Source organism: Pomacea canaliculata, linkage group LG1 (assembly GCF_003073045.1).
Source record: "Pomacea canaliculata isolate SZHN2017 linkage group LG1, ASM307304v1, whole genome shotgun sequence".
Classification (NCBI taxonomy): Eukaryota; Metazoa; Mollusca; class Gastropoda; order Architaenioglossa; family Ampullariidae; genus Pomacea; species Pomacea canaliculata.
The window spans coordinates 1,506,332-1,520,578 of record NC_037590.1 but is presented as its reverse complement, the minus strand read 5'-3'; the positions used below and the strand labels follow the sequence as shown (position 1 = coordinate 1,520,578).

Sequence of the window (14,247 nt, the reverse complement as noted above, 5' to 3'; positions counted from 1 at the left end):
TTCTGTGCACGACTAACTCGCGGCCTGTCTCTTGTCGGATGTAAGCTAGACATGTCTTGTAAACACGCTGACAGTCAACAACCTTTTAAAAACCAAAATACTGCCTGTGCGCTTTGACAGGGTGCTCCTGTTATTTGTTGTTGTATATTTGATCATTATCAAAAACATGTTAATTGTCTCGCGGCAAACTCATAACGGACAACCTCATGCGCGCTCTTTTAGCATGTTTATGTTTATGTTTATCCGCGATTTGTGGAAAATAATAACAGAAGCATATAAAGAAGTAGTGGAAGAGGTTAACAAGATATTACTCTTGATTTTTCGTTGCATATGAAAGTTATTTGGCTTAGAAAGTCGAAAGAAAAAACCTATCGAAAAGAGCAACCGTTGTTTGTATGTCTCGCACCTTAACTAATATGACGGCCGTAATGTAAGCACCAGGTAGTCACCTGAAGGTAGTCACGGACATAACCTTCGAGGTCAGTATGTCTCTAACATCGCTGCCATTCAACGTTTCTCTAGTCACGTGACTACGTCACATTATCTGCTATTATTTACTTTTTGGTGTTAACATTGTAGGCATTGTGAAAATTATTATTATTATCATCATCATCATCTGTAAGTTTCTTTTATTTCGTGTTGCCTTTTTATTTCTTTTATGCTTTGTTAAGTTTTTACTTTCATTTACTACTTGTAATTATAAACGAAGTATTACGACATTTGTTTCTTTTTATCTATAGTGCTTTTGTGATTAAATATTTAAAATGTTTTATCTATTTTGTGTATAGATCAAAGTGATTGTATTGTAACCGTTTACGTATCTCTTTTCTACGATCCAAGCTATATTATTAATATTTCTCCTAGTATCACTCTAAATATTCAGTAATAAAATAAGCCGTACTTTGGCACAGTGGATTAAACAAAAATCGCATTTTATTTGTTGGCGCAGCGCTGGCTGTAGTGGGAGGCGGTAAGGGGGAATTGCACTTGGTGGTGCGAGAGCTGACAGTCCCCCCTGTGGTAGCGGCTTTACCCCTCCCCATTATATTCTGCTGGTGATTTTGGCCAGTGTAGGCCTAGAGCCTCCTCTACGTACAGATGTATATTGTGTGAAGTTGTTCTGATGACCTCATCATGGATAGTATGGGATCTGTTATGCTCTGCTTGTGTGTGAGCGTGTGTGCGTGCGAGCGTAAGCGCACAGACATGTACTTTTTAACGGGAAGTGAACATACTTGTTGTCAGTTCTCTTGTGTAGCACTTTGTATGTGCCTGACATAAAGCTTCGTTGCATTAGATATATATATACATGTACAGATATAAAAATCGTGTTGCCAACCTCTAGCTAATGCATCTCCAACGATTTGCATTTTCTCTGACTGCACAGAAAAACAGGAAAATGTTGAGAACACTATGTCGCGGTGTAAAAGCCTAGGCCTCCGTTTAAAGTCAACTAATAAGCAAGATATAATTATTGTTATTTTTTGGATTGGTTTGTTTGTTAGAGCGAGTGGGATTTTGTGTGTTTACTTCAATGCTGTGTCATTACTATTGTTTTCCTATTTAAATCAAAGCCACTCCTACCGCGCAATTTAATGAGATAGTGACAAAGTCACGTGACTCACGCTGAAGTCCGTCTCCCGGCCTCTGGCACACCCTGACGTAGACAACGTCGTGTCACGCATGGTGTCAGAGGACAGCCCGAACAACAGAGATAATGGCGGAAGTCCTGGGTTTCTTCCCCCCATATAATCGCAGTCCATCGCACGTGGTTGGTCGCCATTACAAACAGCACAGAACACGTTTTGCTGCAACCTGCTCTCTGGAATCGTGACACGGTAAATGTCGGATAGCTTCAGACAATCGTCTTCAACGTCCCTGTCGTAGGCCTCCACCTGCCTGTTGTGTTACAGGTAGAGATCACTTTTGATAAATAACTTGCTGAATCTCCACATCTAACAAAACTCGCATCTTCCGGTGGTGTGTACAGAACATCACACGTAGTCTGACTACCTGCCGAGGCCTGACGAAGGAAGTCAGCTTCTGACCTCGCCGTGGACACGAACTGGAATACTTGACACGTCACCTCTCGTGTCCATGTCACCAGTGAGGTGGCCCGGTGACACGCGGCGCAGTCCTTGTTCCTGAAGGTTCTCTTGGTTTTCACGTCGGTCACGAGGCGAGTCATGGACAAGTCGCTCACGTCTTCTTCACAGTTCTTCTTGACATCATCTGATACCCAGGAGTCTGGACAACTAACAATAACTAGAAGCTTCTTCACGACGCATCCCCAACGATATATGGGAGTTAATTGGAAGAGACTTTCCGTGCAGCACCGATCAGACAAGGAATTACAAACGCCATCACAATGGCAAGGGAAGCATCTCAAAAGTTTACACTTTGGAATACGCATGGTTCGAGTCTTCACGGGCAAGTAAGAAAGCCCCTCCCACAGTAACATGTCACTGACATCTGGACTGTCGTAAATCTGGTCACAGTAAGCGTCTAAATACTCTTCCTGTGATGGAGAAGGTTCCTTCCACGTGTAATTTTCAACATTTTCCTCAAGTTCCACAGAAATCTTAGTAAAGGTCGTCAGCATCCCTTGTCTGGCTACACCTGTGGTAACGGCTGTCCCCTCACTGACGTCAGAAGCTCGATTTGTCAGCAAAGAAGTGCCATTGCAACTAGATGACCCCAGACTACAGTCGCCATTGACCACCAAACACCACACAGACAGACAGACGAGGACTAACAGACCGGAGACCCGTGAAGTGCAAAGCCTCATAGTAAAGGACACCCCGAGCATCTTCAAGTCTGATCGCTGTTGAAAACACCGGAAGAAGTGTCGGCAGGTGGCTCTCTCCCAGAGAATATATAGCAAACGGGAAAATTTCCTACAACGTAAAAAATATTGAAATTGATTCTTGATTCACTTATCTTACGCCAAACATAAAAATTAGAGCTATAATAGTCTGTCTAGAAAATTATCTCGAAATAATTTCTTAGTCGACTGATGATAGGTTTCTCAAGATAGGATCATCTACACAAATTTTGTTTGTTTGTGTGTGTGTGTGTGTGTGAGCGCGGTTATTTTTGGCTTTTTCCACAGGCATCTACCCCAAGAGACTTACAGTGAGACATAATTGACAGAGTGTTTTAATTCCTGCTCAGCACCTGAATATTTACACTCGACTATGTAGCCAGAAATCGTGTGGAAAATTATGTTTATTTTCCCTTTAGTTTTGTTTTCTCTATGATGAACAAGGCGGGGAATCAAACACCCTATAATATTATGTAGAATAATAATCTAAGATTTTATGCTCCAGACATTTTTCTTGTTTCGGAATTTTTTTAAACATGCTATAAGTTATAATTTGAGCTAAAATTTTACCGGTGTCCGCAAGTACGGTCTCTGTAATTTCTGAGCTGACAATATCAATTAAAGACCAAGGTTTACTATGTTCTAGGTAATTGCTTTCACTGGAGGTGAAGAAATCTTGATTTTCATCGATTTTCAACGCAGGTTGTGGGTGTTGGTGCTGTTTGTGAACAGCCCTCTCCGCTACCTTCAGCATGTTTGTTTAATAGCTGATGGTGAAAAAACAAAGCGGACGCAATGAAAAGATCAACAGATTATTCTTCAGCAGCGTTATTCATCAGACTGGATGACTCGGTCATCATGTGGGCGAGTCGTATGTGGAGTACTAGCACCTGGAAATGAAAGATTAGCTTCAGAGCCCCGCAGGATGGTAAAGACGGGATCCGATGTGTTTCCTCGTTGTCGTGGTTATAGCGACTTTTATGTCATTTTAAATGTAAATAAAACTTAGTTCTATAAACAAATACTTTATAGAGAAATCTGAATGATAATATTGGACTTTGACAGATCATTGGGTAAGTCCTATGGTTCTGTAGTTCTGGCAGTTTCTTTTTTTCCTTTGGGTTATGACTAGTTACTGCGTCAATTCTTTAGGTCATCCTTTTCCGTCCCAGACTCTTTGGTAAGAGCACTGAAGGTTCTTTATTCTTCTTTTGAAGCCCTGGAGCTTCCTGGGTTGTTGACAGTAGCACCTGAAGGAGGGAGAGTATTTGACATCAAGGATTACAGGAGAAGTCGCCATTCTCGGAAGAGAAGAGTACGTCTGTGTATTCTGTTTGCACCATCGAAGACTAGATGCTTCATTTACAGTAGTTGAGATTTGGTGCACTGTGAGCACTACATGAGAATGGATTGCTATTCATACTGTGTGAGAATAAATGCAGGGTTACTTGCATTTGAACTGACTGAACTGTCTTTTTTAAAACCGAGTTACGCAGGAAATATACCAAAGATATATGTAAAGATGGTTGCAAACCATACCAATGTCATATTTATTAGGAAAAAAAACAATATTAAAAGGTAAAAAGAAATGCATATCAAATGTCCTTCATCCACTGAACAGTAGAAGCAAATGAAGTACCTAGAGCTAAATAGAAGTGTAGAGTATAAAAACTTAAGGGAGCAGACAACCAGCAGAGTACACCACTACTGAGGACTCGGAATGCCTTGGACCTCAATAGCAAAAGAGTGCACCAGCAGCAGTAAACAACACCAGCAACAGTCAACAACCTTTAAACAACATCATCAATAGTCAACAATATTTGAGGTAATAGAGCAACGACTCCCCTCCCACACCCTCCCTAATCCCTTTCCCTTCTCGCCCCTTCCATCCTTCACCTCTCCATAGTCCTCGTGCAGCCTTTACTATCGACAGCGCCCTCTATTTCTCTTGAACCTTCTAATTGATTACGTCCCCTCAGGCCAGGCAATTCCCATCAGATGGAAGTACCTAATTGCTATCCGTATTTCTTGTTTACATTCGCTGATAAACAATGGGTTCACGTGGTTCGGCCTGCCAGTAGTCCGTTTGATGCGTAAGTAAATCAAATTCATTGAACAGTCGGGTCCTGCCCACCAGGGACAACAATTATCGTAATGGCACACAAAGCGATTGCGCGATCATTAATAATGTAATGTGTGACATATCGGATGTTTCTCAGTTCCATTTCGCAGTGAGGTAGCCAGTCGTCGCTCTCTGACGTGGATGGCGGACCGAGAGGGGAAGTGACGACAGACAGTCGGACGGGGGCGCTACGAGTGGAGAGTCATCGGCGCGTCATCAGCTTCAGGCTACTCACCTCATCACAAGCAGGGCTAGCAACGATGAGAGAATGAGGCGAAGGAAGAATGTTATTAAACAGTAACAACTGTAAGAGCAAATGCTGACATCTGTGAGAATGGATGGTGGTTATAACACTGAAACATTGAAAGCACTTGTACCCGTTTTATGTGAGCCGTTTGTATCATGTTTATATGAGTAGTCGTGTAGCTTGTATCACTTTGTCTGTCTATACTTTGCTTCATTTGTCCAGGGGTGGACTTGTGAACGTTGTAGGTAACGTTACCCAGTAACATGTAATTTGTGCACGTGGCACGCGCATCATTCAGACAACTCTCTGCTCTGACCAGTGATGATAAAAGGAAAACAATGGAAGGTTAGATACCAACAGACACACTGGACTAGCAGTCGTTGATAAGTCTGAAGTTCTGCATCCACAAATATCTGAAAGTTATTATGACATTTGTATGGAATCTCATCTTACAATCTTCGGTGCAGTGGCCCAACTTTGGCAGATAGAAATATCGTTCCATCAACACAACACTTGCACAACATGTGCAGATCTCAACTCTAAGTAATGACAAGATGGCGCTGATGTGACAGTAGAAATAGAACGGCCCAGGAAACGACGAAAAGTGGCGCAGACACAGAATTCCATACAAAACCGTAGCAAATATCGTACAGAGAACTGATGAACACTAGACAAAACTTCACGCAGATCAACGGACAAATATGAAAGTAAGGGAAAGCACTCAGCCTGTAGCCAGTTAGGCAAAGGGACACCACTCTCCTTGTGATTGTGTCAAGAGGTATGACACAACCCAAGTGTCCAGTTCCCCGAGACCAGAAGTCTCGCGATTGGCGAGAAAACACAGGAACATTATAACCTACTTATTACAAGACTCCGCAGCTCCATAAACTTGTCTTTACTACTGACGCAACCCGCTACGTCTGTGTAAACAGGTAACAGCAGGTTAGGTTAGTGTTATGTTAGTTGTCGGGAGGTTCTGGGGGGGATAGGAAAGTGGCTCTCAACTAGTGACCTTTGTGTACTCTGTGATAAACAAGCGATAACACGAGAAAAGACCTAATCATCGAGAGTTGTCTCCGACAGCCAACTGTGTGAATGAGGAGTCTGTGTGTTTGAGTGTACATATAAACTTCGTGAACGGATCATCCTGTATAAACCTATATACAGATGACCCTATGTACATATAGTCCTGTGTACAGATAAATCTCGTGTGCAGAATCTTCCGCGGCTAGTAACTGTAAAAGAAGTCCAGTGATTTCTTTTTATCCGATAAGCACCTGCAGTAATGAGAATAGTTTAACAATCAGTGTTTAATTCACAGTGTTTAAGGCATTTTGCTCTAAACAAGAGAACAAAGCATGTGACTCACTTCCGATGTCTGCCACTGGTGGCTGGCACACTCCACAGACTGTCGCGCTCCTCCCTGAGGTGGTGGCGATGCCAGACCCAGAAGCAGCGTCAGAGGCGGCAGACGGTTGGAGAGGACAGCAGCGAAGCTCGGTAGTGTCCACTGTATACAATCTGTAACTAGCGGCTTATCGCCATTGCACACAGCACAGAAAATGTTTTGATACACTCTACCCTCGCGACCCCTGATACAAACGTAAATACTGAGGAATTTCAGGCAACCCTCTTCAACATCGCTGTCGTAGTCCGACCACAAGCCTGTTGTGTTGCACGTAGCCATGATGTTAGAAAAATACCAAAGTGTACCTGTACATTCCAAAAGACTCTCACCTTTGGGTGGGGTGTAGTGGACATCGCACGTGGTCTGACTCCCTGTTGACGCCAGACGGAGGAGGTCATCTTCTGACCTCGCGGTGTACACGTGCTGGAATACTTTACACGTCACCGCTCGTCTCCACGTCACCAGCGAGCTGGCGTTGTGACACGCGGCGCAGTCCTTGTTCCTGAAGGTTCTCCTGGTTTCAGGTCGGTCACTGGAAAAGTCATGGACCAGTTCGTCATATCCCTTCACAGCTCTTCTTCACCGTCTCACCACCTGTCCAGTCACGTGGACACATGACAATAGCCAGGAACTGTTCCAAGACACATCCGATTCGACTAGTGTCTATGGGAGGTAACTGAGGAAGGAGCTCGGAGCAGTGACGTTCCGACGAAACGTTACAAGCGCCTTCACAACGGCAGGGAAACAACTCATTGCTGTACACTCCTTGTCAGCAGGTCCTCCATTTACCATCCAGTCAGTCGGGGAAACCATCCCCGCCATCTGTGTCATGGCGCTGTTGTACCGACAGATCTGAGGACAGTACTCACTCAGGTAAGCGTGCAACTGTGTGTGACGTCACAGCCCAACCTGCCGACACGTTGCTCGTCGAGGGCAACTCAGTCGTGCGAGACGCACCCTTAGAAGTGGGTCGCGACATCCACATGCCCCCAAACATTAAAGACTCATCCTGTAATGACGAAGTCACGTGTACGGGGGGAGTCGTCAGGACGCAACTGTCTTTAACCACCTCGTCAGTTGTAACAAAATTCGAGCAGGTCGATAAGCAGAAATTAGTGGCGACAACAATGACAGGAAAACTTGGTTTAATGATAAGCGCCATCGGTATTTTTATTTAGTATTTAGTGGCTGCTGAAATAATTTACTGCGAGCAGCTAACAAGATGCTGGTGACTACAACTTTCTCACTTGCTGCCACCTAACATGGCTTGCTTGCGATTTACAGTCACCTCAGCCCAATCCTCGGCAGAGAATATATCATGTGTGCGTGTGGGTGGGTGTGTCTGCGTCTTCGGGGGAGGGGAGGAAAGGGGTGCCGGCACAGTATACTATTATTTCAAATGACGCCTTCTGTGTGGTATTTATCTCATAAAATTACGATGTTTACTAGAAATCCTAAACATTTTTGGCTGCAGACATTTTCTACTGAGCACAAATTTCGTTTTTGGTCCAGACATTCGTATATATGCTAGTAAACAATAATATGTTCATTTGGAGTGTGTGCGTGCGCGCGCACGTGAGTTAGTGAATTTTTTTTATGTGCTTGCCTGTGTGTAAGAGAGAAGATTGTGTGTTTGTGTGTGTCTGTGTGTGTGTCTGTGTGCGTGCGCGCGCGCTTATGTGAAGAAATAATTAAGCAGTTTCTTTTTTCAATACGAAGCTTGCAACTATCTTCAAGCATTCTTAACAACCAAACATTCTGATAAAAATTGAAGTGTTTGCACACAATTAGAAAATCTGTCTTTTTAAAAATTCATTGCACGTGATACGCACACACACGCGCATACACGCACGCACGCACAAACATACCCAGCAGCAGCTCGCGGGTTTTTGTCCGTTAAACTCAGCTCATCGTCTCCAACACTTTTGTTGATTCTTTCTTTTAAAGACTCAATTAAGTCAAGTTTATATTTAAGCAAAGCCCAGGATACAAACGTCGTTTATTTCTCTAGAAACTGATGATCGATGACTGCGCTGAGGAACAGATGGAATAATTAGAATTTAACAACTTTGCTCCGCTGAAATGACTGTTTAACAAGGTGTGGTTAGTGCGGAGCAGAGACCTAATGGGAAGGCCTTCTCTCCTCCATTGTATTTCTTTGTCTCCCTGTGTAACTTGTTTAAATAACTGTGTTTGGGAACTCGTATCGGGTAAAAAAAATCTTTCAAACAAGTTGATGGACATCTGAACTTCACTGTCATGCGAAAATTTTTAGTGACAGGGAAACCTCTGCAGACTAGTGGCACCCAAAGACAGGAATGACAAACTGGAGAAGTCAGGTGAAGAGGACATACACTTGTGTCAGAGTAGATTGCTGTGTGAGAAGGTCATTGTGATTTTTATCTTGTGACAGAGGACAGACTGCGACAGTGACATATGGATGATACCATCCCTTCCTTTATGGTCTGGAAATGTTACTGGTTGTTTTTGTGTTTAGAGCGCTAGTCTCCTCGTCCTGCTCGATGACCAATGACATGACTACTTACAAAAATTGTTCTCATTTGATCGCTTCTGAAGGGTTAATGTGAATGAGAAACAGGTGCCCCTTCTTTCTGCAGTTCGAAAATGAAGAAAACAGACAGGAATAGAAGGAAAGACATCGAGGTTATTGTTTATCAACATGCTAAAGTGTTGCTACACAAACATTCTCAAACACATACAAGTACACTCACACACCTTACATTCCCAAGGACACTGTCAACATCACACTTAAATATTAGCTGTTAGCACTCTTACCTGAGTTTATATGCAAATCTCTTCCCAACACTAAACACATAACAGCTGACATAAACCGTTCGCATGTAGGAAAGTTTAAAGAAAATCATGCATTTGTAGATAAAAGTTAAGACAGCAACTTTAACTTCATGTATGTATCAAGCTAACGCTTCAACATGATTTCTGTTCCAAGGTTCCATGGTGGTCGGAACAATATAGCAAAAATAAATCCATTATTTAAAAAAAAAACCACTGAGAGATCAAGGATTCAACTTACTCCCGTGACGTGGACCTGCGCAGTGAAGCAGCTGTGTGACCGGGTAGGATGAGGACTTCTGCCAGCCAGTCCCAGCAGCAGGGATAGTGGTGCGGTCCTGAAAAAGCGGGGGCTAAAAGGCCCCCAACCGCCGGAAGGACGATCACAGGTCTGAGCATCTTCCCCGCTGCACATTGCGCAGAACGCGTTCTCATAAACGACTCCGCAGAGTTGCACTCGAAAGGGGAATCCCCTGCAACCGTTGACACAGTTGTCTTCGATATTGATGTCGTAATCTTCTGCCGCCCATCGTCCTGTCCTGTTGCATGACCCGACTGCAGACAGCCATTCATGTGAGGGACATGTCGGTGGAGACAAAGCAGCAGGAGGAACCCGCTTCATGTTGCAGACAGAAGGCTTTTGGACGCCATGTCGACAAACTCCTCCTCCGTAAGAGCTCGATAGACCGACTGAAAGTGACTGCACACCACTTCAGCGGCCATGACTCGTACGCACCAACCTCGTGACATCGAGCACAAAACTTGTTCCGGTACGTCACGTGCGTGCGCAGGTCAGTGACTGGTTCCTCTACAGTGTAGGCTCCCTGTCCAGTCTCGCATTTCTCTTTCGTCTCGTTGTCTGTCCACGACTCGGGGCACCTCACTATGGCGTAAAACGTCTTTCCTGCGCATCCTGTCCAGCGCCAGCGGGGCATGGTCTTCCTGGACACGTCAGCACAACACGTGCCATAAATGGAGCACGTAGGGTGGGAACTGCATGGAAAGATTTTCAAGAAGAAATTCCTGTGCTGTTTCTAATTCCCTGGCTCTCTCCTTGCAGATTCGGGCTTCATTCTGTTCAGGAGACTGGCCATCTTTGACCTGTGTGTACTCCCACAATGCTTCACTGGGCGACCGAGATGTCGGTGGCAAGACGTCCTTGAAGTCGTTTGTGAACAAGGTGTGGACGTTCTGCTTGACGGCCGGCCAGGATGTTACCTGGTAGGGTTTCTCCATGTACCCTAGTACATTACCTTTAGCTGGTGATTCGTTTTGAGCCCTGAGTAACTCCTTAGTCCCTGGTGTGGCCAGGAACCTTTCTTTTTCGCTAGAGTAAGTCGCAATTTTATTTGTTGTTTTCATCCAACTTTCCTCCATGTAGACGGTTCTAGCTGCTGCTCCCTCTCCGTTAACACTGTTCAGACATGGTAACAAGAAACTCGGGTACAGCAGTGCGACAAGTAGCAACATGTTTGAACTTTGAGTAACTAGCAGAGACCAAATTTCCAATTAAATAGACCAAAAGCTATGAGAGAACTACAGTACTTCTCAGCTGCACTGTCTTAAATTCCTACATAGTGGGGTGGCAAAAGCTCCTATCCTTCTTGTCTCATAAAGTCAGAAAGGGTAGATAAGGCCAGCAACCCTTGGTGGACAAGTCAAGGACGACTCCTGTCAGTTTCCTGAAGTGTTTTGGTTAAAATCGATGATTATTTCCTCCCTCCATCGATTTTCTTTATCTCTTCTTTCTGAGAGTCCAAAAGTCAGCATGCGATGGTTTTGCCTAATCTTGTTTCAAGAGAATTTATTTTAATCCTTCTTGTTGATGAACCACTCACATTGTGATCGCGTTTATGTGGTGCCTACGAGTCTCTTGCTGCTTCTGATATCACGAATATGCCAGACCTGCCTCTACACTCAAGCTCCTACACCTCCGCCTCAACACTCAGTCCCGTGACGTGTGGCGACATCAGTGGACTGCGACTTGACAGCTGCCGTTCCACACCGTTTGTTTTTATTCTTGCTGCCAGAGAAACCGGATGTAACACTCATAGAGGGCGCACCAGATATTACAGCAGCACTTCAGAGAGGAGTGGGGACAACATACAGATTATTCAGTGTCACGTGACAGTATCATGTGACCGCACACTCAGTCCCTTCTCCCACTAAAACACCTAAAAACAATTGCTTCTTTTTGTGTTCACTTGGTGGCGTTCTAATCGGTTGTTTAAAGCAAAAGTAAGCTTGTGTACATACAGCTTTTCTCGCCTGTGTGTGAACGAGCAGAACAGGACTTCGTGGTTTTGGAAGATGAAAAGTTTTGCAAGCTTCTAAATTTCACTATTGTACTGAAAATGTCAAGTTTAGTCCTTTGACCTTGCTGGACATTGCCGCGAAACGTGATTTGAGAACTGAATGTGCAAGCATATACAAACAGTAATGCATTACTTCAGAGAAATTAAATCATTGGACTATATCTTCCACAGTCTGCTAATTTGAACTTTGAAACGGCATTAATTGCCTTTCTAATCAGATACACTTCGTGGAACAGGTGATTTCAAATGTGACCTTCTTTTAATCTATGCCAAATATATTCGACAGACTTTATGATCGTCGGTTAAACTTGACCACCAAACTGATTGCTCGAGAATGTTCATCCGGCTAAGATGGACCTTTAAAAAGGAACAGCGGTCGCTTCTGACTGTACATAGTGAAGACGAATGAGCACAGGACCTATATGAATGTTCCCCGAATGTTCCCCGCCTTGGCTTCTAGAACAAACCCAAAGCACAAATTCGCTTCTGGCTTAACTACCAACATCAAGATGAGCAGACAATGGGAGCTCTCGTGTTGATGGAGGCTTAAAAGTTCAAGCTTAATAATCTGTTTATTTGCTCTAAGTCGTGCGAAGATGAGGTCGAGAACTTCTGCAAAAAAAAAAAAAAAAAGAAAGAAAGAAATATAAAGCGACTAAGTAACAAATTTATTACAAATCTGTTGTTGACTTCCGGGTATTATAGGTTGCAAATGATTCGTCGAGACCTGACAGCCGACAACAGAGGTTAATAGTTGGTGTCGGCAGACACCCAGCTGTCCAGAGATTCACGTCCGTGCAATGAAGGTATGTCGTCAGATATTCGGCACATGCGCAGTACACACCTGTCGATGGTTAAAGCGGAAGTGGCGGCCCAGACTGTCAGCCACTCAGCTGCCGAGAGAGAGGAAGGTAAAGAGGTAAGCGAAAAAGAACACTGAGTGTTATAAACTATTATAAACGGTAAACTTAAAAAATACAGGAGAAAAGTTAGCTTTATCTGTTTTTCCGATGGCAGATGCCTAAAAACTCAAAACACAAAAATTAAAGTACAAGGTAATGGAAGATCGTGCTGAAAGTAAACTCAACAGCATGCGGCTGACAACTCATGTCAGGATTTCAGATAAATCAGCAAGATCCCAACATAACATCGCGGTATTAAATAAAGTACAAATAGATATATATATATCGAGAGAGATGACACAACTACAAAAGTCACAACTACACACCACCATTATCATCTGCCTTTGTCTTCACGATGCGATATTTGTGTGTTGTGTTTCACTTTTGTTTTCTTTGAATGCAATTGTAAAACATTATTTTTTCCATTACACTGGAATAGACTAATGCTCCTATGACTACAGATTTCTTCAATACCTTTTATGAAAATAACTTGCTGAGTTGAAGTTGCCCTCCATCAGCTGAAACTCGCATCACTGAAAGCAGCATCCGATGGAGAACGCGACCTTTATCAGAATATGAAATATTCAGTGTCGTGAAATGCGCAGCAGAGAGATTTATTCAGATAAATGTAAACACGTATACATTGGTGCTACCACATTGTGCAATGGCTTCTGTGGATGCCTGTATTCTGATCATGTGTGACATTGAATACTGTGAAGTAAGAATCACTCATTACATGACAATCTTGTATGTCACTCAAGGCATGGAGCCATCTTGTCAACTAACAGATAATGCTGCTCCAGTTCTTTGCGTGCTCTTCTAATCTATCGCCTGTCAAAGATATTTTAAAATATTATTTTTACATTTTAATGTTCCACAGATTTGATTTTTTCTGTCTTTCTTATAAGATGAAATGTTCTTGATTGCGACGGTTTGGTCTCTGACGGTACGTCTCCCTCGCGAAATGTTATTCATGGCAGTAAAATACTGTGAGAAGAACTTAAATCGTTTGTTATCATCCTACCCCAGCAAGGTCAAAATATTCCACACGATAACTATCTTTTAGAGGATTAAGAAATAGTGTGATACGTGTATAACCCATACCATTCTACCTCAAATCGTTTTATTTTATGACCTAGACTTGTGATAAAGTGTACATGTCTAGATAAGGAAAAGTGATTTTTAAATACTACTGTGTATGTACCTGACATAAAGCTACTTTGCATATTATGTATATAAATAATTCATTTTGTCAACATCTTGCTTATGAATCTACAATGCTTTGCATTTTATCCGAATTTACACGAGAGCGGAAAGAAAACGTCTAATACATAGTAAATAGCGGTAAAATAGCCTGTCCTTCGCTTATAATTAATAGGTCACACATTAATAATAATAATAATAATTATTATTATTTTTTTTATTATTTTTTATTGATTTGTTTGTTTGCTTGTGGGCTTGTGCGAGCGTGCTTTCAGTTGTTCACCTCATTAGTGCCACTGTTTTCTGATGTCAGTCAAAGCCTGTCATATCCCATTAAAGGAAAACTCGAGCGTTCAACGAAAATCGCTGCAAATAGAGCATAAAGTATCACAAAAACATATTACTTGTGGTATTT

The 14,247-nt window shown here is 42.9% G+C and overlaps 1 protein-coding gene across 2 annotated transcripts in view; it reads right to left on the bottom strand.

The window, feature by feature from the left end:
• LOC112569322 overlaps nucleotides 1-11,246 on the bottom strand; it is a 44,034-nt gene extending 32,788 nt beyond the window's left edge. The window contains exons 1-2 of one of the 2 annotated variants that reach the window (XM_025247097.1): nucleotides 9,654-11,246; nucleotides 6,563-7,133 (exon numbers count right to left, since the gene is read on the bottom strand). In XM_025247097.1, the coding sequence (XP_025102882.1) occupies nucleotides 6,563-7,133; nucleotides 9,654-9,985 (903 nt within the window). In that variant the 5' untranslated portion in view covers nucleotides 9,986-11,246. The remainder of the gene's footprint in view (nucleotides 1-6,562; nucleotides 7,134-9,653) is intronic. The other variant, XM_025247105.1, reaches the window with a different exon arrangement.
• Nucleotides 11,247-14,247: the final 3,001 nt, after the last annotated feature.